We start from the raw sequence: 26,172 nt of genomic DNA on the forward strand, positions 1-26,172 counted from the left end.
CACTGTGTGTGATGTAGCTGTGTGTATGTGTGTGTGTGTGTGTGTGATGTAGATGAATCACACTGTGTGTGATGTAGCTGTGTGTATGTGTGTGTGTGTGTGATGTAGATGAATCACACTGTGTGTGATGTAGCTGTGTGTGTGTGTGTGTGTGATGTAGATGAATCACACTGTGTGTGATGTAGCTGTGTGTATGTGTGTGTGTGTGTGATGTAGATGAATCACACTGTGTGTGATGTAGCTGTGTGTGTGTGTGTGTGATGTAGATGAATCACACTGTGTGTGATGTAGCTGTGTGTGTGTGTGTGTGTGATGTAGATGAATCACACTGTGTGTGATGTAGCTGTGTGTGTGTGTGTGTGATGTAGATGAATCACACTGTGTGTGATGTAGCTGTGTGTGTGTGTGTGTGTGTGTGTGTGATGTAGATGAATCACACTGTGTGTGATGTAGCTGTGTGTGTGTGTGTGTGTGTGTGTGATGTAGATGAATCACACTGTGTGTGATGTAGCTGTGTGTGTGTGTGTGTGTGTGTGTGTGATGTAGATGAATCACACTGTGTGTGATGTAGCTGTGTGTGTGTGTGTGTGTGTGTGTGTGTGTGTGTGTGTGTGTGTGTGATGTAGATGAATCACACTGTGTGTGATGTAGCTGTGTGTGTGTCTGTGTGTGTGTGTGATGTAGATGAATCACACTGTGTGTGATGTAGCTGTGTGTGTATGTGTGTGTGTATGTGTGTGTGTATGTGTGTGTATGTGTGTATGTGTATGTGTGTGTATGTGTGTATGTGTGTGTGTGTGTGTGTATGTGTGTGTGTGTGTGTGTGTCCTGTTTTATATAATAAGGTGTTTGAGTCTCTGCAGAAGCTCTCTCAGGAGCCGTGTTTTTCTCTTCACCGTCGTCGTTCTCTCTGTTTCCTGATTGGTTCATTACAGAGGCATGATGGGATTGATTTTGGCTCCACACCCCTGCAAATGGCTCTATTGCGATGTGCGGCTCTGAGGTAATCAGGACGGGACGCGGCGTCAGTGAGGTCATTAATCTGAGACAGCGTTGATGGATAATGCTGAAAATCCAAAATGGCGGCTTACGCCTGAAGCAATGCCTCATGTGTAATGACATCATATATACAAATTTCACGAAGGCTCCCGGCGTGTCAGTCTGGGGTTCTTAAGGACGAGAATAAAGATCATATAACTCAGCAGCAGACCCACAGACTCACAGAACCACAAATCCACAGAACCACAAATCCACAGACTCACAAAACCACAAATCCACAGACTCACAGAACCACAAATCCACAGAACCACAAATCCACAGACTCACAAATCCACAGACTCACAGAACCACAAATCCACAGAACCACAAAACCACAGAACCACAAAACTGCAGAACCACAAAACTGCAGAACCACAAAACCGCAGAACCACAGACCCACAATCCACAGACCCACAGACTCACAAAACCACAAATCCACAGACCCACAAAACCACAAATCCACAGAATCACAAAATCACAAATCCACAGAACCACAAAACCACAGACTCGCAAAACCACAAATCCACAGACCCACAAAACTGCAGAACTACAGACCCACAAATCCACAGACCCACAGACTCACAAAACCACAAATCCACAGAACCACAAATCCACAGAACCACAAATCCACAGACCCACAGACTCACAAATCCACAGAACCACAAATCCACAGACCCACAAATCCACAGACCCACAAATCCACAGACTCACAAAACCACAGACCCACAAATCCACAGTACCACAAATGCACAGAACCACAAAACCACAGACCCACAGACCCACAAATCCACAGACCCACAGACTCACAAAACCACAAATCCACAGACTCACAAAACCACAAATCCACAGAACCACAAAACCACAAATCCACAGAACCACAAAACCACAAATCCACAGAACCACAAAACCACAGAACCACAAAACTGCAGAACCACAAAACTGCAGAACCACAAAACCGCAGAACCACAGACCCACAATCCACAGACCCACAGACTCACAAAACCACAAATCCACAGACCCACAAAACCACAAATCCACAGAATCACAAAATCACAAATCCACAGAACCACAAAACCACAGACTCGCAAAACCACAAATCCACAGACCCACAAAACTGCAGAACTACAGACCCACAAATCCACAGACCCACAGACTCACAAAACCACAAATCCACAGAACCACAAATCCACAGAACCACAAATCCACAGACCCACAGACTCACAAATCCACAGAACCACAAATCCACAGACCCACAAATCCACAGACCCACAAATCCACAGACTCACAAAACCACAGACCCACAAATCCACAGTACCACAAATGCACAGAACCACAAAACCACAGACCCACAGACCCACAAATCCACAGACCCACAGACTCACAAAACCACAAATCCACAGACTCACAAAACCACAAATCCACAGAACCACAAAACCACAAATCCACAGAACCACAAAACCACAAATCCACAGAACCACAAATCCGCAGAACCACAGACCCACAAATCCACAGACCCACAGACTCACAAAACCACAAAAGCACAGACCCACAGATCCTCAGAACCACAGACCCACAAAACCACAGACCCAAAGAACCACAGACTCACAAAACCACAGACTCACAAAACCACAGACTCACAGACCCACAAAACCACAGACTCACAAAACCACAGACCCAAAAAACCACAGAACCACAGACTCATAGAACCACAGATCCTCAGAACCAGAGAGCCACAAAACCACAGACCCAAAGAACCACAAAACCACAGACCAACAGAACCACAGACTCACAAATCCACAGAACCACAGAACCACAGAACCATAGACCCTCAGACCCACAAAACCACAGAACCACAGATTCACAAAACCACAGAAGACCCACAGACCCAAAGACCCACAGACCCACGAAACCACAGATCCCTAAAAACCACAGACCCAAAGAACCACAGACCTACAGAACCACACCACTGCCTGTAATCACTGACTCAAACACCTGGGTCTGTGAGTATTGGCACCCCTCTCTCTCCTCCATCCTGAGAGCAGCACTGAGCTGATGTTAATGACACTGATACAATGCTCTCAACTGTTACTCTTAACTCTTATCTATTCATCCATCCATCAGTTCATCTGTCCACCCATTCATTCATCAGTCCATCTGTTACTTCCTGCATCCATCAGTTTGTCTGTCCATCTCTCTATTCATCAATTTATCAGTTTCTCCCTCTATTAATCTGTCTATCATTATCTGTAGTTTCACTATTCTATCTGTTTTCCATCCATCCATCCATCTATTTATCAGTTCCCTTATTTAGGAATCCATCAGTTGTAACTTCGCTAATCCATCCATCCAGCAGTTCCTCTCTCCTCTCAGCAGTACTGCACATTTATATTTTTATGTCACTAATAAACTGTCTATCTTCAGTGTAGGTCCACTTCCACCTAACGTTCAGGGAAGTCGGTGTAAATCCATCCATCTAATTAAATCTGACACGCTGTGGTATTTCATTAACGCTTCAGCGTGCTGGAGTTCACAGCGAATGCCTCCTTCTCCACCCGGCTTCCAGCCTCCGCTCCGGGTTTGAGTGTCGACTTCTGAAAAAAGACATAAGACCCGTCTCCTGACACTGGAGGCGCTTTTTAATCTGGGCTTTAGTGCAGCAGTGAGAGGCGTTTATTGAATATTTAAAGGTTCTTTCATCTCACCATCGTCTCTTCTTCATATTTATATGTAGAGTCGGCTCGATTAAAGAGGAAATGGAATCTACTGATTAAACACCACTAACGCTCACATTGCTAAAGCCGTCTTTAAAAAGTCTAATCCAATCTGTTTTCTTCTGTATTACTCCTGAGAACGTTCTTCAGGAACCTGTTCCTCACCTGGAGGCTCATTCTTGTACTCAGAGTCGCCCTTTATCTTCTCAGAGTTCCTGCTGTTCTAATTTCCCTTGGTTCTACCTTCCAGAAAGCACAATGTTCCCCAGAGAGCCATGGTTTCTGTGTTCCTTAGACCCCAAGGTTCCAGGGTCCAAGGGTCTTCCAGAACTTTCTTGTGGTATCCCACATATGTTCTCAGGGTTCTTTCTTATCAGATGTTCCCAGGAAACACACCAGCAGCCCAGTGATCCCAGAATTCTGTTTCTGAGGCTTCATATTTTTTGTGTTCTGTGTCCTAGATTCTCTCAAAAGACTCGATCATCTTCTCAGGATAAATTCATTTTCCCAAGGCACCACGTTCCCTGTGTTCAGTCCTTCTGGGAGAGAAATGATAAAGACATCCATGTGTTCAGTTTTCTACATTCCTGGATTGTAGAATTCCTAGTGCTCTGTTGGTCCTTTGTTTCCAGGTTTCCATCTATCCCAAGTATTCCCAGAGTCCTGTTTCCTGGATCCCATCTTCTCGTTTCTGTTGGTCAGCTGAGGTCCATATTCCTCGTCAGCTATGTTCCAAGAGCTGAGGTGTTCATGTTCCTCTGTTGCTGGGACTCCATGGTCCTGGTGGCTGTGTGTTCCAAGGATCTTCTTCTAAAAGCATTTTTTCCCAGGATCTCTGTGTTCCACATCTCATACAGTGTCTTAGTGTAAAACACACACACACACACTGCCCTATCTCTCTCCCTCTCTATCTCTTTCTCTCTTTCTCTCTCACACACACACACACACACACACTGCTAAGCCTCAATCTCGACAGTGAAAGTGCCACCTGTGTCTTTATTTCTGCAGAAGAGAGACAGAGGGAGAGAACGTCAGAGGAACAAGGGCTCAGTGGGGAGTGTGTTCTATCTGTCTACTTCTCACTTCATCATTACAGGTGTGTGTGTGTGTGTGTGTGTGTGTAAGAGTCACTGTCACCCTTGAAAGTTCATGACTAGACAAACTGTTGTTTTGTTTTTTTACATTGTGTGTGTGTGTGTAAAAGAGAGAGAGAGAGAGAGAGACTGTTACATTTTGCTGCATGAAAACTGTTTTAGGTCAAGGTGATGAAGGTAACACACACACACACACACACACACACACACACTGGCCATAGCCCATTGATATGACTGCTTGGCTCTGTGAGGTGCAGAAGGGGGTGGGGGGTGGGGGGTGTAAGGGCGCCAGAGTAGTGCACTCGAGGGGATTGTGTTACTGCCCTCAGCGACACGAAGACAATAGCAACTAAAAGGTCGGGTTATAAATAAACAACATCAAAAATATTTAAGGAACCGATTTATAATCCTGTCACTTCCGTGTGTGTGTGTGTGTGTGTTTGTGTGTGTGTTTGTGTGTGTGTGTGTAGTGTACCACAGTGTAAAGTGTGCAGTGATGAATTAAAACTGAAAACTTAAATTACACACATCATTACACTACTGATTGAAGTCACACACACACACACAATATGAATAAAATGCAGTGTAATAGTGTGCACTGGATCAAGTGCTATTCTTGGTGCTCCTGTATGATGTGTGATCTCTGTTGTGTTAAATGTAGCCAGTGACACACACCTCTCATGAAAATCATTTCACTTCACCTGATGGTGAGAAAAAACTCCCTGAGATGATCTGAGGAAGGAACCTTGAGAGGAACCAGGCTCAGAAGGGAACCTCATCCTCATCTGGGTGACACTGGACAGGAAATGATGTAACTGTAACTAATGTCCTTTCTACAACAGCAACCAGAATCTCCTGAGGAACTAACAGGTCAGTGTAGTTTCTGAGGTCATTATAGACTTAACATTAATTCCTTCCTGCTGAAAGCTGACCGATGCAGCGGCAGTTCAGAACATTTCCAGAACAATAGATGAAGACCGTCATCAGCAAGTGGAGGGAATGGAGCATTGCTGTGAAATCTGCAAGAACAGGACATCCCTGCAAAACAGACGCATAGAAAACTCATCAGTGCTGCTGCCAAGAGACCTACAGCATCATTACTGGAGCTGCAGAGCGTCTGACGAGTACTCATCACTTCCTCTCATATTTGTCACATATCTGGGTGATGAGGTAGGCCTGAGAGACGGAAGCAGTTTCTCACCAGAAACATCCAAACTCACACAAATCACCTCAAACCATGAGGAACAATATCCTCTGGTCTGGTGAGAACGAGGTAGCAGAAAAGCAGACAGCTCATCACCCAAAGAACCTCATCTCCACACTGAAGCATGGTGGCAGCATCACACAGCATATAGAACTGCTTCTCTTCAGAGCTCGAAGACACAAAATCATGGATATCTCCAAAAAGCCAACCTGCTCTCTGTTCAGGTATCAGGTCTCTGTTACTCTGAAGATGATCAGTTCCACCTTCCAACTCGATAACGATCCACAGCACACATCCAAGTCAACAAGGAACAGCTTCAGAAGAAGAAGAGTATCGGTGCTGTGGAACAACCAATCAGAACTCAGATTTAAATCCTATCGAAACCCCATGGAACGATCCAATCAGAACTCAGATTTAAATCCTATCGAAACCCCATGGAACGATCCAATCAGAACTCAGATTTAAATCCTATCGAAACCCCATGGAACGATCCAATCAGAACTCAGATTTAAATCTTATCGAAACCCCATGGAACGATCCAATCAGAACTCAGATTTAAATAATAAAGTAAAGGTTTTTGACTTGAATGTTATTGTAAAGTGAAGGTGTGAACTTTACTCCTGATTTGAACATTCTGAATGCGCTTTGTTCAGTGCAATACATGACCAAAAATGATCCATTTGAGAGACCGCCTGGTTCATCAATGAGACAACACTGACCCCTACAGGCCACTGCAGCGTACAGCAACAGCGTTATCTTTCTTATTAAATTCACCTGACTGACTTATCTTCCGACTTTGTGCTCGATATTAACAAACCTGACAGAAACTTTAAAGTGCTTTCCATGATGGATTGATGGACAGAAAGAGAGAGAGAGAGAGAGAGAGAGAGACAAATGTATTGAAATCATTTTTATTATCAGTTACCAGCTTCTGTTATTAGTGACATGATTGTAGCAGTCATGCTAAGTCAGTTAGCTGGTGTCGGTTAGCATTAGCGTCTCACAGAGCTAAAGGTAAACATGAACAATTCAGTCTTCAACACAGCCACAAAATAATATCTTTATAAATTTAGTTTAATGTTTTATTTGATTTTTATTCTAATTAAATAAATTAATGGTGTGATTTGCCAATTTATTTATTTATCAATTTGTGATACAGATTTGAGTCTGTTATGTCTGTGAGCTGTTTATGTTGCACACAGAAATATGAAATATTACTAAAATTCATTCGTTTTAGGGACAGTTTTTTGTGGTATTACATGTTCCAGTCTACATTCATTTTGTTTATTTAATTTTCATAAAAATAAATAACAGTTAGAAAATATGGTTAGTTATCAGATACAGTTGGCAAAAAACAATCAGCAGAAATTTAAAACCAGTTAAACCAGTTAAAACCACTCAGTACAAATGAATTAAACTAGTCAGAACAACCCAGTCAGAACTAACTGATTTATTATTGAAATAAATCCAGGATAATTCATCCAAAACCAGTCAGATCCAGAAAAACCAGTCAGAACCCATCAGAGCCAGATAAAACCAGTCAGAGCCAGATAAAACCAGTCAGAACCAGATAAAACCAGTCAGAACCCATCAGAGCCAGATAAAACCAGTCAGAGCCAAATAAAACCAGTCAGAACCCATCAGAGCCAGATAAAACCAGTCAGAGCCAGATAAAACCAGTCAGAACCAGATAAAACCAGTCAGAACCAGATAAAACCAGTCAGAACCCGTCAGACCCAGATAAAACCAGTCAGAGCCAGATAAAACCAGTCAGAACCAGATAAAACCAGTCAGAACCCATCAGAGCCAGATAAAACCAGTCAGAGCCAAATAAAACCAGTCAGAACCCATCAGAGCCAGATAAAACCAGTCAGAGCCAGATAAAACCAGTCAGAACCAGATAAAACCAGTCAGAACCCGTCAGACCCAGATAAAACCAGTCAGAGCCAGATAAAACCAGTCAGAGCCAAATAAAACCAGTCAGAACCCGTCAGAGCCAGATAAAACCAGTCAGAGCCAAATAAAACCAGTCAGAACCCGTCAGAGCCAGATAAAACCAGTCAGAGCCAAATAAAACCAGTCAGACCCAGATGAAACCAGTCAAACTGCACAAGCCAAAACAGACCCAGTCATAACTTGTCAAAAACCAGTACAAATCAGTCAAACCCACTAAGAACTAGTTACAGGCAGCTAAAGCCTCTCAGTAAAAACCAGTGAAACCAGTTTAATGGAGTTAAATCCAGGAAATAATCAGCATCAATCCCCAACAGAACAGAAACAGAATGAATGAAGATCTAGGTTACAGATTGTGATTCTATTCCATTACACTAATAATAAAATCTCTTTTCATTTCCAGCGCTGGCGTTTCTCTCCATCTCATTCGTCCTCATGGTGGTGCTCGAAGAACTCGTGGCAGCAGATGGTCACCATGGTGACGAAGGTCATGAACTCCTGGAAATCGCACTCAGCGTCTCCGTCAGTGTCCAGACCCTCCATCAGAGAGTCAAATGAGGACGGGTCCTTTATATGCTACAGAGAGAGAGAGAAAGTGTGTGTTGGGGGGGGGTTGTTTGTGTGTGTGTGTGTGTGTGTGAGAGAGAGAGAAAGTGTGTGTGGGGGGTGTTTGTGTGTGTGTGTGTGTGAGAGAGAGAGAGAGAGAGAGAGAGAGTGTGTGCATGTGTGTATATGTGTGAGAGAGTGAAATAGAGAGAGAGAGGGGAAAATGGTGTGTGAGAGAGCAAGAACGAGAGCTCCTCCCCCTTATTGACTCTGCCTTTGTGACAAAAAGGTGGGGCCAAGCTGTTCTGTTATAAATACTGACTATTATTAAAAGATGAATGTGTGTGTTTGTGTGTATGTGTGTGTTTGTGTGTGTTTGTGTGTGTTTGTGTGTGTGTGTGTATGTGTGTTTGTGTGTGTGTGTGTGTACCTGAGTGAATGATGGCAGCTCATGTGTGAGCAGTTCCTTCAGCTCGCTCTTCTTCAGTGTGTGCTTGTCTCCTTCTCGCTCTGAGTATTTGTGGAAGATGTGAATGATGGTGTTCAGGCAGTTCTCCAAATCAGACATTGTTACACACTTGTTACACACACACACACACACACACACACACACCAAAAAACATTGTGTTTAAACCCAAAGTAACAAAATATATCAGTGTAGTACAGTAATTAAGCCGTCATTGTGTGTGTGTGTGTGTGTGTGTGTGTGCAGAGCTTGTTTTTGTCCTCCACTTGGAAAAAATAACAAATTAGTTAATTTAGGAACAAAAGCAGGATGAAAAATACAGTTTAATACAGTTTGAAAATTTCAGTTCATCTTAATACACAGAGCCTAGGGTTAGCCCTAACCCTTCATCATCATCATCTTCATCATCATTCTGAATGGTTTTGTTTCGAGTGATTTCTTTTTACTGTAGTATATTGTGTTTGTTTATCATGAGAATTTTCTTCATCATATAAAGTTCACTTCAGTTTGTAGAAATGTTTTAAATGTGAACTTTTTAAATCGGAGCTGAAAAGCAGACCTCAGTTTGAACAGAGTTTATTTCTAAATGTTGTGCTGAAGTTTACAGATCTGACCGCTTCTTTTCTCTCTGAATACTCTACATCAGACTCAACTTCATCAGTCACCATCAGCATGAAAATTAGACAATATCACATACCATTAATAAACTTTATTTACTATTTGTTTGTTTGTTTATTTATTTATTTATTTATTCCAGACCATGTAAACAAATGGCTGTTAAAAGATGTACAGTGTGTTTACTGTATCTGGAGTGAAATCCTGCTTTAATCCTTTAAAAGAATGTTTTATTTCTCTGGTGTTGGATTAGTTTAGGTTTTTACTCCGTCGATGAAATTGTTAGTTCTAGAAAGTTGTGTAACAAAATACAGAAGTGTTTATTAGAGAATCTCTTCACTCTGAAGGGTGTAGAGAAAAAAATACAGAACTTACCAGAGAGCAGAGCGGAGAGTAACACAAAAGAGAAGGGTGTGTGTGTGTGTGTGTGTGTGTGTGTGTCTGTGTCTGTTTGTGTGTGTGTGTGCGTGCGTGTGTGTGTGTGTGTGTGTCTGTGTGTGTGTGTGTGTTTGTGTGTATGTGTGTGTGTGTGCGTGTGAGACAGGCCAGAGAAGCAGAGAGAGAGAGACGGTTTATAAGTTCAGGCTCCAAAGCCACGCCCACTTGTACTGCCAATCATCTAAATACACCAATCAGAGACATGCTCACAAGAGGTGTGTGTATACACTATAAGTGTGTGTGTGTGTAAAGTGTGCATAACACCTATAAGTGTGTATGTAAGTGTGAAAAAGGTGTATAAAGTGTGTGTATAAAGCCTTGTGTGTAAAGTGCTTGTGCAGCCTTGTATGCAGTGTTGTTATTAGACTAGAACTCAGTGTGTGTGTGTGTGTGTGTGTGTGTGTGTGTGTGTGTGTGTGTGTAACAGGACGTGTGTGATGCTGAATGTTAATAAGTGTGTGTTTTGTCTTAGTGGGCATGTTGTTAAGGCTGAATGAATACTGATTACACTACATTGTGTGTGTGTGTGTGTGTGTGCAGGTTCGAAGCACTGCTGCTGATTGGTCACCTTTGAGTCCATTTGTGACATCAGTGTCAGTTTGAATTCATACTCTAGAAAATTCTTACTTTATTTGATTTAGAGAATCACAAATATAAAAAGTTTGAAAAATGTGAAAAAAAACAATAATAATAATAATAATAATACCTTCAACATACATGTGTTCATATTTTTAAACTTATTTTGTTTAAATTATTTTTATTTTTAAAAATGAACAGAACTGGAGAGGAAAAAAACTTCTATCGTCTCCTCTTCTCTTCTCTTCTCTTCTCTTCTCTTCTCTCCTCTTCTCTTCTCTTCTCTTCTCTTCTCTTCTATTCTATTCTCTTCTCTTCTCTTCTCTTCTCTTCTCTTCTCTTCTCTTCATCTCTGTATTTCCATCTTTTATCTTCTTCTTTCATCCTTACTCTTTTCTTCTTAACTTCTCTCTTTTATCTCATATTTTTTATTCCATTTCCTCTCTTTTTCAGCCTCATTAAGTTCTGACCAAACAAACATTTGTCCTCATTTGACCCGTGTGTGTGTGTGTGTGTGTGTGTGTGTGTGTGTGTGGTCTGGGAGAAGAACTGCACTATTGTTTGTACACTGCTGTCCATATGATGAAGGGCCCAGTGCATGCTGGGATAGCGGCGGCGGTGTAGGAACACAAGAAGCTGTTTTCACAATCACATGCTCTCATTGACTCCTACTGTACTGTACACACACACACACACACACACACAAACACACACACACCAAAGCAAAACCACATCAAACCAAGCTATAAATAAAAACCCCAACTGTAGCAGTTGTTTTAGCATTATTCTAATTTTTTATTCTAAATTTGTTTTGATTTTTCACAAAACATTGGAATGTGTATTGTGTGGTGTGTAGTGTGTATTGTGTAGTGTGTGGTGTACAGTGTGTATTGTGTAGTGTGTGGTGTACAGTGTGTATTGTGTAGTGTGTATTGTGTAGTGTGTGGTGTACAGTGTGTAGTGTGTATTGTGTAGTGTGTATTGTGTAGTGTGTGGTGTACAGTGTGTATTGTGTAGTGTGTGGTGTGTATTGTGCGGTGTACAGTGTGTATTGTGTAGTGTGTATTGTGTAGTGTGTGGTGTACAGTGTGTATTGTGTAGTGTGTATTGTGTGGTGTGTAGTGTGTGGTGTGTAGTGTGTGGTGTACAGTGTGTATTGTGTGGTGTGTATTGTGCGGTGTACAGTGTGTATTGTGTGGTGTACAGTGTGTATTGTGTAGTGTGTATTGTGTAGTGTGTGGTGTACAGTGTGTATTGTGTAGTGTGTATTGTGTGGTGTGTAGTGTGTGGTGTGTAGTGTGTGGTGTACAGTGTGTATTGTGTGGTGTGTATTGTGTGGTGTACAGTGTGTATTGTGTGGTGTACAGTGTGTATTGTGTGGTGTACAGTGTGTATTGTGTGGTGTGTATTGTGTGGTGTACAGTGTGTATTGTGTGGTGTGTAGCGTGTAGTGTGTGGTGTGTGATGTGTAGTGTGTGGTGTACAGTGTGTATTGTGTAGTGTGTGGTGAGTAGTGTGTGGTGTACAGTGTGTATTGTGTGGTGTGTATTGTGTGGTGTACAGTGTGTATTGTGTGGTGTGTGGTGAGTAGTGTGTGGTGTACAGTGTGTATTGTGTGGTGTGTATTGTGTGGTGTACAGTGTGTATTGTGTGGTGTGTGGTGAGTAGTGTGTGGTGTACAGTGTGTATTGTGTGGTGTGTATTGTGTGGTGTACAGTGTGTATTGTGTGGTGTGTAGCGTGTAGTGTGTGGTGTGTGATGTGTAGTGTGTGGTGTACAGTGTGTATTGTGTGGTGTGTAGTGTGTGGTGTACAGTGTGTAGTGTGTATTGTGTAGTGTGTGGTGTGTAGTGTGTGGTGTACAGTGTGTATTGTGTGGTGTGTATTGTGTGGTGTACAGTGTGTAGTGTGTATTGTGTAGTGTGTGGTGTACAGTGTGTATTGTGTAGTGTGTATTGTGTAGTGTGTGGTGTACAGTGTGTATTGTGTAGTGTGTATTGTGTAGTGTGTGGTGTACAGTGTGTAGTGTGTATTGTGTAGTGTGTGGTGTACAGTGTGTATTGTGTAGTGTGTGGTGTGTATTGTGTGGTGTACAGTGTGTATTGTGTGGTGTACAGTGTGTATTGTGTAGTGTGTGGTGTACAGTGTGTATTGTGTAGTGTGTATTGTGTAGTGTGTATTGTGTAGTGTGTGGTGTACAGTGTGTATTGTGTAGTGTGTATTGTGTAGTGTGTGGTGTGTAGTGTGTGGTGAGTAGTGTGTGGTGTACAGTGTGTATTGTGTGGTGTGTATTGTGTGGTGTACAGTGTGTATTGTGTGGTGTGTGGTGAGTAGTGTGTGGTGTACAGTGTGTATTGTGTGGTGTGTATTGTGTGGTGTACAGTGTGTATTGTGTGGTGTGTGGTGAGTAGTGTGTGATGTACAGTGTGTATTGTGTGGTGTGTATTGTGTGGTGTACAGTGTGTATTGTGTGGTGTGTAGCGTGTAGTGTGTGGTGTGTGATGTGTAGTGTGTGGTGTACAGTGTGTATTGTGTGGTGTGTAGTGTGTGGTGTACAGTGTGTAGTGTGTAGTGTGTGGTGTACAGTGTGTATTGTGTAGTGTGTGGTGTGTAGTGTGTGGTGTACAGTGTGTATTGTGTGGTGTGTATTGTGTGGTGTACAGTGTGTAGTGTGTATTGTGTAGTGTGTGGTGTACAGTGTGTATTGTGTAGTGTGTATTGTGTAGTGTGTGGTGTACATTGTGTAGTGTGTATTGTGTAGTGTGTATTGTGTAGTGTGTGGTGTACAGTGTGTATTGTGTAGTGTGTGGTGTGTAGTGTGTGGTGTACAGTGTGTATTGTGTGGTGTGTATTGTGTGGTGTACAGTGTGTATTGTGTGGTGTACAGTGTGTATTGTGTAGTGTGTATTGTGTAGTGTGTGGTGTACAGTGTGTATTGTGTAGTGTGTATTGTGTAGTGTGTATTGTGTAGTGTGTGGTGTACAGTGTGTATTGTGTAGTGTGTATTGTGTAGTGTGTGGTGTGTAGTGTGTGGTGTGTAGTGTGTGGTGTACAGTGTGTATTGTGTGGTGTGTATTGTGTGGTGTACAGTGTGTATTGTGTGGTGTACAGTGTGTATTGTGTGGTGTGTATTGTGTGGTGTACAGTGTGTATTGTGTGGTGTGTAGCGTGTAGTGTGTGGTGTGTGATGTGTAGTGTGTGGTGTACAGTGTGTATTGTGTAGTGTGTGGTGAGTAGTGTGTGGTGTACAGTGTGTATTGTGTGGTGTGTATTGTGTGGTGTACAGTGTGTATTGTGTGGTGTGTGGTGAGTAGTGTGTGGTGTACAGTGTGTATTGTGTGGTGTGTATTGTGTGGTGTACAGTGTGTATTGTGTGGTGTGTGGTGAGTAGTGTGTGTTGTGTGGTGTGTATTGTGTGGTGTGTATTGTGTGGTGTACAGTGTGTATTGTGTGGTGTGTAGCGTGTAGTGTGTGGTGTGTGATGTGTAGTGTGTGGTGTACAGTGTGTATTGTGTGGTGTGTAGTGTGTGGTGTACAGTGTGTAGTGTGTAGTGTGTGGTGTACAGTGTGTATTGTGTAGTGTGTGGTGTGTAGTGTGTGGTGTACAGTGTGTATTGTGTGGTGTGTATTGTGTGGTGTACAGTGTGTATTGTGTGGTGTGTATTGTGTGGTGTACAGTGTGTATTGTGTGGTGTGTATTGTGTAGTGTGTATTGTGTGGTGTGTAGCGTGTAGTGTGTGGTGTGTGATGTGTAGTGTGTGATGTGTAGTGTGTGGTGTGTAGTGTGTGGTGTACAGTGTGTAGTGTGTGGTGTACAGTGTGTAGTGTGTGGTGTACAGTGTGTATTGTGTAGTGTGTAGTGTGTGGTGTACAGTGTGTATTGTGTAGTGTGTAGTGTGTGGTGTACAGTGTGTATTGTGTGGTGTACAGTGTGTAGTGTGTGGTGTACAGTGTGTAGTGTGTGGTGTACAGTGTGTGGTGTACAGTGTGTAGTGTGTGTTGTGTATTGTGTGGTGTACAGTGTGTGGTGTGTGGTGTACAGTGTGTAGTGTGTGGTGTGTATTGTGTGGTGTACAGTGTGTAGTGTGTGGTGTACAGTGTGTAGTGTGTGGTGTACAGTGTGTATTGTGTGGTGTACAGTGTGTAGTGTGTGATGTGTAGTGTGTAGTGTGTGGTGTGTGATGTGTAGTGTGTGGTGTACAGTGTGTAGTGTGTGATGTGTAGTGTGTAGTGTGTGGTGTACAGTGTGTAGTGTGTAGTGTGTGGTGTACAGTGTGTAGTGTGTGGTGTACAGTGTGTATTGTGTGGTGTACAGTGTGTAGTGTGTGATGTGTAGTATGTGGTGTACAGTGTGTAGTGTGTGGTGTACAGTGTGTAGTGTGTGGTGTACAGTGTGTATTGTGTGGTGTACAGTGTGTGGTGTGTAGTGTGTGGTGTACAGTGTGTATTGTGTGGTGTGTAGTGTGTGGTGTACAGTGTGTAGTGTGTGGTGTGTAGTGTGTGGTGTACAGTGTGTAGTGTGTGGTGTACAGTGTGTATTGTGTGGTGTACAGTGTGTGGTGTGTAGTGTGTGGTGTACAGTGTGTATTGTGTAGTGTGTGTGGTGTACAGTGTGTATTGTATGTCCATGTTTTTGTGTGTCCTTGTTTTTGCGTGTAGTGTGTATTGTGTATTATGTAGTGTGTGGTGTGTAGTGTGTATTGTGTAGTGTGTGGTGTGTATTGTGTGGTGTACAGTGTGTAGTGTGTATTGTGTGGTGTACAGTGTGTATTGTGTAGTGTGTGTGGTGTACAGTGTGTATTGTATGTCCATGTTTTTGTGTGTCCTTGTTTTTGCGTGTAGTGTGTATTGTGTATTATGTATTGTGTAGTGTGTAGTGTGTATTGTGTAGTCTGTAGTGTGTATTGTGTGGTGTACAGTGTGTATTGTGTGGTGTGTAGTGTGTGGTGTACAGTGGGTAGTGTGTATTGTGTGGTGTGTAGTGTGTGGTGTACAGTGTGTAGTGTGTATTGTGTAGTGTGTAGTGTGTGGTGTACAGTGTGTGGTGTGTGGTGTACAGTGTGTAGTGTGTGGTGTGTATTGTGTGGTGTACAGTGTGTATTGTGTAGTGTGTATTGTGTGGTGTGTGGTGTACAGTGTGTATTGTGTAGTGTGTATTGTGTAGTGTGTATTGTGTGGTGTACAGTGTGTATTGTGTAGTGTGTATTGTGTGGTGTGTGGTGTACAGTGTGTATTGTGTGGTGTACAGTGTGTAGTGTGTGGTGTACAGTGTGTAGTGTGTATTGTGTAGTGTGTATTGTGTGGTGTGTGGTGTACAGTGTGTATTGTGTAGTGTGTATTGTGTGGTGTACAGTGTGTAGTGTGTATTGTGTAGTGTGTGGTGTACAGTGTGTATTGTGTAGTGTGTGGTGTACAGTGTGTAGTGTGTATTGTGTAGTGTGTGGTGTACAGTGTGTAGTGTGTATTGTGTAGTGTGTGGTGTACAGTGTGTGGTGTACAGTGTGTAGTGTGTATTGTGTAGTGTGTAGTGTGTGGTGTACAGTGTGTAGTGTGTATTGTGTAGTGTGTAGTGTGTGGTGTACAGTGTGTAGTGTGTATTGTGTAGTGTGTAGTGTGTGGTGTACAGTGTGTGGTGTACAGTGTGTATTGTGTAGTGTGTATTGTGTGGTGTGTGGTGTACAGTGTGTATTGTGTAGTGTGTATTGTGTGGTGTACAGTGTGTAGTGTGTATTGTGTAGTGTGTAGTGTGTGGTGTACAGTGTGTGGTGTGTATTGTGTGGTGTACTGTGTGTATTGTGTAGTGTGTATTGTGTGGTGTGTGGTGTACAGTGTGTATTGTGTAGTGTGTATTGTGTGTAGTGTGTGGTGTGTGGTATGTAGTATGTGGTGTGTAGTGTGTGGTGTGTATTGTGTAGTGTGTGGTGTACAGTGTGTATTGTGTAGTGTATGGTGTGCAGTGTGTAGTGTGTGGTGTGTATTGTGTAGTGTGTGGTGTGTAGTATATACACATGTTTTTGTGTGTCCATGTTTCTGTGTGTCCATGTTTCTGTATGTCCATGTTTCTGTATGTCCATGTTTCTGTGTGTCCATGTTTCTGTATGTCCATGTTTCTGTGTGTCCATGTTTCTGTGTGTCCATGTTTCTGTATGTCCATGTTTCTGTGTGTCCATGTTTCTGTGTGTCCATGTTTCTGTGTCCATGTTTCTGTGTGCCCATGTTTCTGTGTGTCCATGTTTCTGTGTGTCCATGTTTCTGTGTGTCCATGTTTCTGTGTGCCCATGTTTCTGTGTGTCCATGTTTCTGTATGTCCATGTTTCTGTGTGTCCATGTTTCTGTGTCCATGTTTCTGTATGTCCATGTTTCTGTGTGTCCTTGTTTCTGTATGTCCATGTTTCTGTATGTCCATGTTTCTGTGTGTCCTTGTTTCTGTGTGTCCATGTTTCTGTGTGTCCATGTTTCTGTGTGTCCATGTTTCTGTATGTCCATGTTTCTGTGTGTCCATGTTTCTGTGTGTCCTTGTTTCTGTGTGTCCATGTTTCTGTGTCCATGTTCTGTGTCCATGTTTCTGTGTGTCCATGTTTCTGTGTGACCTTGTTTCTGTATGTCCATGTTTCTGTGTGTCCATGTTTCTGTGTGTCCATGTTTCTGTATGTCCATGTTTCTGTGTGTCCATGTTTCTGTATGTCCATGTTTCTGTGTGTCCATGTTTCTGTGTGTCCTTGTTTCTGTGTCCTTGTTTCTGTGTCCATGTTTCTGTGTGTCCTTGTTTCTGTGTCCTTGTTTCTGTGTCCATGTTTCTGTGTGTCCTTGTTTCTGTGTCCATGTTTCTGTGTCCATGTTTCTGTGTGTCCATGTTTCTTTATGTCCATGTTTCTGTGTGTCCATGTTTCTGTGTGCCCATGTTTCTGTGTGTCCTTGTTTCTGTGTGTCCATGTTTCTGTGTGTCCTTGTTTCTGTGTGTCCATGTTTCTGTGTCCATGTTTCTGTGTGTCCATGTTTCTTTATGTCCATGTTTCTGTGTGTCCATGTTTCTGTGTGCCCATGTTTCTGTGTGCCCATGTTTCTGTATGTCCATGTTTCTGTGGGTCCATGTTTCTGTGTGTCCTTGTTTCTGTGTGTCCATGTTTCTGTGTGTCCTTGTTTCTGTATGTCCATGTTTCTGTGTCCATGTTTCTGTGTGTCCATGTTTCTGTATGTCCATGTTTCTGTGTGTCCATGTTTCTGTGTGTCCTTGTTTCTGTGGGTCCATGTTTCTGTGTGTCCTTGTTTCTGTGTGTCCATGTTTCTGTGTCCTTGTTTCTGTGTCCATGTTTCTGTGTGTCCATGTTTCTGTGTCCATGTTTCTGTGTGTCCTTGTTTCTGTATGTCCATGTTTCTGTGTGTCCATGTTTCTGTATGTCCATGTTTCTGTGTCCATGTTTCTGTGTGTCCATGTTTCTTTATGTCCATGTTTCTGTGTGTCCATGTTTCTGTGTGCCCATGTTTCTGTGTGTCCTTGTTTCTGTGTGCCCATGTTTCTGTGTGTCCTTGTTTCTGTGGGTCCATGTTTCTGTGTGTCCTTGTTTCTGTGGGTCCATGTTTCTGTATGTCCATGTTTCTGTATGTCCATGTTTCTGTGTCCATGTTTCTGTATGTCCATGTTTCTGTATGTCCATGTTTCTGTGTCCATGTTTCTGTGTGTCCTTGTTTCTGTGTCCATGTTTCTGTGTGTCCATGTTTCTGTGTCCATGTTTCTGTGTGTCCTTGTTTCTGTATGTCCATGTTTCTGTGTGTCCATGTTTCTGTGTGTCCATGTTTCTGTGTCCATGTTTCTGTGTGTCCATGTTTCTTTATGTCCATGTTTCTGTGTGTCCATGTTTCTTTGTGCCCATGTTTCTGTGTGTCCTTGTTTCTGTGTGTCCATGTTTCTGTGTGTCCTTGTTTCTGTGTGTCCATGTTTCTGTGTCCATGTTTCTGTTTGTCCATGTTTCTGTATGTCCATGTTTCTGTGTGTCCATGTTTCTGTATGTCCATGTTTCTGTGTGTCCATGTTTCTGTATGTCCATGTTTCTGTGTGTCCATGTTTCTGTGTGTCCATGTTTCTGTGTGTCCTTGTTTCTGTGTGTCCTTGTTTCTGTGTGTCCTTGTTTCTGTGTGTCCATGTTTCTGTGTCCATGTTTCTGTATGTCCATGTTTCTGTATGTCCATGTTTCTGTGTGTCCTTGTTTCTGTGTCCTTGTTTCTGTGTGTCCATGTTTCTGTGTGTCCTTGTTTCTGTGTGTCCATGTTTCTGTGTCCATGTTTCTGTATGTCCATGTTTCTGTATGTCCATGTTTCTGTGTCCATGTTTCTGTGGGTCCATGTTTCTGTATGTCCATGTTTCTGTGTGTCCATGTTTCTGTGTGTCCTTGTTTCTGTGTCCTTGTTTCTGTGTCCATGTTTCTGTGTGTCCTTGTTTCTGTGTCCATGTTTCTGTGTCCATGTTTCTGTTTGTCCATGTTTCTGTGTGTCCATGTTTCTTTATGTCCATGTTTCTGTGTGTCCATGTTTCTGTGTGCCCATGTTTCTGTGTGTCCATGTTTCTGTGTGTCCATGTTTCTGTGTGTCCTTGTTTCTGTGTGTCCATGTTTCTGTTTGTCCATGTTTCTGTATTTCCATGTTTCTGTGTGTCCATGTTTCTGTATGTCCATGTTTCTGTGTGTCCATGTGTGTCCATGTTTCTGTGTGTCCATGTTTCTGTGTGTCCTTGTTTCTGTGTGTCCATGTTTCTGTGTGTCCATGTTTCTGTATGTCCATGTTTCTGTGTGTCCATGTGTGTCCATGTTTCTGTGGGTCCATGTTTCTGTATGTCCATGTTTTTGTGTGTCCTTGTTTCTGTATGTCCATGTTTCTGTGTGTCCATGTTTCTGTATGTCTCTGTTTCTTTATGTCCATGTTTCTGTGTGTCCATGTTTCTGTGTGTCCATGTTTCTGTGTGTCCATGTTTCTGTATGTCCATGTTTCTGTGTGTCCATGTGTGTCCATGTTTCTGTGGGTCCATGTTTCTGTATGTCCATGTTTTTGTGTGTCCTTGTTTCTGTTTGTCCATGTTTCTGTATGTCCATGTTTCTGTGTGTCCTTGTTTCTGTGTGTCCATGTTTCTGTGTGTCCTTGTTTCTGTGTCCATGTTTCTGTGTGTCCATGTTTCTGTGTCCATGTTTCTGTGTGTCCATGTTTCTGTGTGTCCTTGTTTCTGTATGTCCATGTTTCTGTGTGTCCATGTTTCTGTGTGTCCTTGTTTCTGTGTGTCCATGTTTCTGTATGTCCATGTTTCTGTGTCCATGTTTCTGTATGTCCATGTTTCTGTGTCCATGTTTCTGTGTGTCCTTGTTTCTGTGTCCTTGTTTCTGTGTGTCCATGTTTCTGTGTGTCCTTGTTTCTGTGTGTCCATGTTTCTGTGTCCATGTTTCTGTTTGTCCATGTTTCTGTATGTCCATGTTTCTGTGTGTCCATGTTTCTGTATGTCCATGTTTCTGTATGTCCATGTTTCTGTGTGTCCATGTTTCTGTGTGTCCTTGTTTCTGTGTGTCCTTGTTTCTGTGTGTCCATGTTTCTGTTTGTCCATGTTTCTGTATGTCCATGTTTCTGTGTGTCCATGTTTCTGTATGTCCATGTTTCTGTGTCCATGTTTCTGTATGTCCATGTTTCTGTATGTCCATGTTTCTGTGTGTCCATGTTTCTGTGGGTCCATGTTCCTGTATGTCCATGTTTCTGTGTGTCCTTGTTTCTGTGTGTCCATGTTTCTGTATGTCCATGTTTCTGTATGTCCATGTTTCTGTATGTCCATGTTTTTGTGTGTCCTTGTTTCTGTGTGTCCATGTTTCTGTTTGTCCATGTTTCTGTATGTCCATGTTTTTGTGTGTCCTTGTTTCTGTGTGTCCATGTTTCTGTTTGTCCATGTTTCTGTATGTCCATGTTTTTGTGTGTCCATGTTTCTGTATGTCCATATTTCTGTATGTCCTTGTTTCTGTGTCCATGTTTCTGTGGGTCCATGTTTCTGTGTGTCCATGTTTTTGTGTGTCCATGTTTTTGTGTGTCCTTGTTTCTGTGTGTCCATGTTTCTGTATGTCCATGTTTCTGTATGTCCATTTTTCTGTGTGTCCATGTTTCTGTGTCCATGTTTCTGTGTGTCCATGTTTCTGTATGTCCATGTTTCTGTATGTCCATGTTTCTGTGTGTCCATGTTTCTGTATGTCTATGTTTCTGTGTGTCCATGTTTCTGTATGTCCATGTTTCTGTGTGTCCATGTTTCTGTATGTCCATGTTTCTGTATGTCCATGTTTCTGTGTCCATGTTGCTGGTAGTCCTTGTTTCTGTGTCCTTGTTTCTGTGTCCATGTTTCTGTGTGTCCATGTTTTTGTATTTCCATGTTTCTGTGTGTCCTTGTTTCTGTGTGTCCATGTTTTTGTGTCCATGTTTCTGTATGTCCATGTTTCTGTGTGTCCATGTTTCTGTATGTCCATGTTTCTGTATGTCCATGTTTCTGTGTGTCCTTGTTTCTGTGTGTCCATGTTTCTGTGTCCATGTTTCTGTTTGTCCATGTTTCTGTATGTCCATGTTTCTGTGTGTCCATGTTTCTGTGTGTCCATGTTTCTGTGTCCATGTTTCTGTTTGTCCATGTTTCTGTATGTCCATGTTTCTGTGTGTCCATGTTTCTGTGTGTCCATGTGTCTGTATGTCCATGTTTCTGTTTGTCCATGTTTTTGTGTGTCTTTGTTTCTGTGTGTCCATGTTTCTGTGTGTCCATGTTTCTGTATGTCCATGTTTCTGTATGTCCATGTTTTTGTGTGTCCATGTTTCTGTATGTCCATGTTTCTGTATGTCCTTGTTTCTGTGTCCATGTTTCTGTGGGTCCATGTTTCTTTGTGTCCATGTTTTTGTGTGTCCATGTTTTTGTGTGTCCTTGTTTCTGTGTGTCCATGTTTCTGTATGTCCATGTTTCTGTATGTCCATTTTTCTGTGTGTCCATGTTTCTGTGTCCATGTTTCTGTGTGTCCATGTTTCTGTATGTCCATGTTTCTGTATGTCCATGTTTCTGTGTGTCCATGTTTCTGTATGTCCATGTTTCTGTGTGTCCATGTTTCTGTATGTCCATGTTTCTGTGTGTCCATGTTTCTGTATGTCCATGTTTCTGTATGTCCATGTTTCTGTGTCCATGTTTCTGTGTGTCCTTGTTTCTGTGTCCTTGTTTCTGTGTCCATGTTTCTGTGTGTCCATGTTTTTGTATTTCCATGTTTCTGTGTGTCCTTGTTTCTGTGTGTCCATGTTTTTGTGTCCATGTTTCTGTATGTCCATGTTTCTGTGTGTCCATGTTTCTGTATGTCCATGTTTCTGTATGTCCATGTTTCTGTGTGTCCTTGTTTCTGTGTGTCCATGTTTCTGTGTCCATGTTTCTGTTTGTCCATGTTTCTGTATGTCCATGTTTCTGTGTGTCCTTGTTTCTGTGTGTCCATGTTTCTGTGTCCATGTTTCTGTTTGTCCATGTTTCTGTGTGTCCATGTTTCTGTTTGTCCATGTTTCTGTGTGTCCATGTGTCTGTATGTCCATGTTTCTGTTTGTCCATGTTTTTGTGTGTCTTTGTTTCTGTGTGTCCATGTTTCTGTGTGTCCATGTTTCTGTATGTCCATGTTTCTGTTTGTCCATGTTTTTGTGTGTCCTTGTTTGTGTGTCCATGTTTCTGTTTGTCCATGTTTCTGTATGTCCATGTTTTTGTGTGTCCTTGTTTTTGTGTGTCCATGTTTTTGTGTGTAGTGTGTATTGTGTATTATGTAGTGTGTAGTGTGTGGTGTGTCGTGTTGTGACTTGTGTCGTGTGTCTTGTGTAGTGTGTTGTGTAGTGTGTGGTGTGTAGTGTGTGGTGTGTATAGTGCATTGTGTGGTGTGTGGTGTGTATAGTGCATTGTGTGGTGTGTGGTGTGTAGTGTGTTGTGTAGTGTGTGATGTGTATAGTGCATTGTGTGGTGTGTAGTGTGTGGTGTGTAGTGTGCATTGTGTGGTGTGTAGTGTGTGGTGTGTATAGTGCATTGTGTGGTGTGTGGTGTGTAGTGTGTTGTGTAGTGTGTGGTGTGTATAGTGCATTGTGTGGTGTGTAGTGTGTTGTGTAGTGTGTGGTGTGTATAGTGCATTGTGTGGTGTGTAGTGTGTGGTGTGTATAGTGCATTGTGTGGTGTGTAGTGTGTGGTGTGTATAGTGCATTGTGTGGTGTGTAGTGTGTGGTGTGTATAGTGCATTGTGTGGTGTGTGGTGTGTAGTGTGTGGTGTGTATAGTGCAGTGTGTGGTGTGTAGTGTGTGGTGTGTAGTGTGTTGTGTAGTGTGTGGTGTGTATAGTGCATTGTGTAGTGTGTGGTGTGTATAGTGCATTGTGTGGTGTGTAGTGTGTGGTGTGTAGTGTGTGGTGTGTATAGTGCAGTGTGTGGTGTGTAGTGTGTTGTGTAGTGTGTGGTGTGTATAGTGCATTGTGTGGTGTGTTGTGTAGTGTGTATTGTGTGGTGTGTAGTGTGTGGTGTGTATAGTGCATTATGTGGTGTGTGTTGTGTAGTGTGTGGTGTGTATAGTGCATTATGTGGTGTGTAGTGTGAGGTGTGTATTGTGTAGTGTGAGGTGTGTATTGAGTAGTGTGTGTCCATGTTTCCGTGTGTCCATGTTTCCGTGTGTCCATGTTTCCGTGTCCATGTTTCTGTGTGTCCATGTTTCTGTGTCCATGTTTCTGTGTGTCCATGTTTCCGTGTGTCCATGTTTCTGTGTGTCCATGTTTCTGTATGTCCATGTTTCTGTGTCCATGTTTCTGTATGTCCATGTTTCTGTGTGTCCATGTTTCTGTGTGTCCATGTTTCTGTATGTCCATGTTTCTGTATGTCCATGTTTCTGTGTGTCCATGTTTCTGTATGTCCATGTTTCTGTGTGTCCATGTTTCTGTGTGTCCATGTGTTTGTGTGTCTGTGTTTTTGTGTGTCCAATTTTCCATGTGTCCATGTTTCTGTGTCCATGTTTCTGTATGTCCATGTCTTTGTATGTCCATGTCTTTGTGTGTAAATGTTCTGTATGTCCATGTTTCTGTGTGTCCATGTTTTTGTGTGTCCATGTTTCTGTGTGTCCATGTTTCTGTGTGTCCATGTTTCTGTGTGTCCATGTTTCTGTATGTCCATGTTTTTGTGTGTCCTTGTTTTTGCATATCCATTTTTTGTGTGTCTATGTTTCTGTGTGTCCATGTTTCTGCGTGTCCATGTTTTTGTGTCCATGTTTCTGTATGTCCATGTTTCTGTATGTCCATGTTTCTGTGTGTCCATGTTTCTGTGTGTCCATGTTTCTGTATGTCCATGTTTCTGTATGTCCATGTTTTTGTGTGTCCATGTTTCTGTGTCCATGTTTCTGTATGTCCATGTTTTTGTGTGTCCATGTTTCTGTGTGTCCATGTTTCTGTATGTCCATGTTTTTGTGTGTCCAATTTTCCATGTGTCCATGTTTCTGTGTCCATGTTTCTGTATGTCCATGTCTTTGTATGTCCATGTCTTTGTGTGTAAATGTTCTGTATGTCCATGTTTCTGTATGTCCATGTTTCTGTATGTCCATGTTTTTGTGTGTCCATGTCTTTGTGTGTCCATGCTGCCCTGTGTGTGTCCATGCTGCACTTTGTCTGTGTCCATGTTTCGGTGTGTCCATGTGTCTCTCTTACTGTACTGAGCCCCTCTCAGCTTCAACACCACACACACACACACATACACTGGGAGTTAAAGTGTAGCTGCAGGCTGTTAGCATTAAAGCTAAACTGCGCTAGCAACTGGTGCTGTGTTTAATAGAGAGTTGGAGAAATGTAGAAAAGTTTTTAATAATTAAACACTTTAATAGAAATCACTTTACAGTTTATAATCACTGCAGACTAAACATGAGATCATGGCGTTCTCATGGCGTGTGTGTGTGTGTGTGTTTCTGTCTCTTTAAGGTCATCTTTTCTCTAAAGGACACAAACGGGCCTTTGAGAGCAGAAATCCACTGTTTCAGCCGTCGGCATGGAGACGTCTTGTTGCCACGGTAACTGGTTCCCCCTCTCGCTGGGCCAGAAAGGTTTTCCAAAATGCCGTGACGACTCGCCATGGCGATGCACCCTGAAGCTCCTCACTTCCAGACATGAAGTCAGAGTTTAAATCTAAACACAAACAAGGCCGGGATAGAGCTTTATCTTTTCTCCAGCTCCTAATTTTCCTGTGTGTGTGTGTGTGTGTGTGTGTGTGTGTTTTGTGGTGACCTGAATGAGGTTTCAGAGTGAAGTAATGCAGCTGCAGCTCTTAGTTATACTCAGAAACAAATCAACATAAAAAGAGAAAAACTCAAAAACAATAGAATCATGCTGCATGATTCTATTGGTGCATTCTGGGTAAGTCCTCTCACACACACACACACACACACACATACACAGTGAGGTAGAGAGCAGGTACAGTTGATGGTTCGTGGTTCGAGTTACACACTGCCATCAAACTAATATTCATTAGTGAGCTTCTGACAAAAAATAATCCTCATTAACTGTGTGTGTGTGTGTGTGTGTGTGTGTGTGTGTGTGTGTGTGTGTGTGTGTGTGTGCGCATGATGTAACCAGCAGATGGCGACAGCAGGCTGTGTAATTTCTCTCTCTTGTTCGTTTCTCTGTTTTATTATTGATGTTGTTCTTTACAGACAAACAGATCTGCTTTCACTTCACAAGGAAAGATGTAAATGTTGCAGGAGCCATTAAAACACTTCAACACACACACACACATACACACACACACACACACACACACACTTTAGGAATGTGTCTGGTGTTTCTATTTACCCTTAATGAAAGCTTTAATGTGTGTGTGTGTGTGTGTTCTGTATTATACTACAGATCTACAGATCTGTGTATGGACAGAATGTAAGGTGAACACAAACACATTCATGTAAACACACATGTACACACACACACACACACTTCAGATGGCATGTGTTTCTATTAACACTCGATAAAGGTTTAATGTGTGTGTGTGTGTGTGTGTGTGTAACTCCTACTGCTATGGTCTCATTACAGTGTTTGAGTAAACAAGTCTTACAGAAGGGTAATGAATCTGGATTAGAGACTTTAAGACAGAACACAAGAGTGTGTGTGTGTGTGTGTGTGTGTGTGTGTGTGTTCGCTGAGGTTTGGCACATGTAAACCTTTTGCAACACTTAAACACACACACTCTAGAGGTCGGGTGTCTCAGATAGAGAGCTGTGGATCACAGAATATTAGCCACGCCCCCTTAGCTGTTTAATCACATTGAGTTGACTTTCTCTATAAAACTTTAGTGTTTGTGTTTATTATCAGAACATAATAACTGTAGGAGTGAGAAATATATTAACATTTTTAAAACTCTTGGTGTACTATTCTGCTCTGTAATTTTATTATTTTATATATTTGCGGCTATCTCTATATTTGTTTAATTCAGATTTTTTTCTCTGGTGCTGTTCCAGTCTCAGTTAATAAGATTCACGTTCAGTTGGATGTGCATCAGGCTCAGTC

At 42.2% G+C, this 26,172-nt stretch overlaps 1 protein-coding gene across 1 annotated transcript; it reads right to left on the minus strand.

The window, feature by feature from the left end:
- Window positions 1-6,944: 6,944 nt before the first annotated feature.
- Window positions 6,945-10,165, minus strand: s100b (S100 calcium binding protein, beta (neural)). The gene is made up of 3 exons (XM_058381318.1): window positions 10,003-10,165; window positions 8,977-9,123; window positions 6,945-8,576 (listed from the first exon to the last, which is right to left on the minus strand). Exons 2-3 carry the CDS (start codon window positions 9,112-9,114, stop codon window positions 8,424-8,426), a joined length of 291 nt encoding a protein of 96 aa, XP_058237301.1. The 5' UTR covers window positions 9,115-9,123; window positions 10,003-10,165; the 3' UTR covers window positions 6,945-8,423.
- Between the last annotated feature and the right edge of the window lie 16,007 nt (window positions 10,166-26,172).

This window comes from Hemibagrus wyckioides, linkage group LG27 (assembly GCF_019097595.1).
Source record: "Hemibagrus wyckioides isolate EC202008001 linkage group LG27, SWU_Hwy_1.0, whole genome shotgun sequence".
NCBI lineage: Eukaryota > Metazoa > Chordata > Actinopteri > Siluriformes > Bagridae > Hemibagrus > Hemibagrus wyckioides.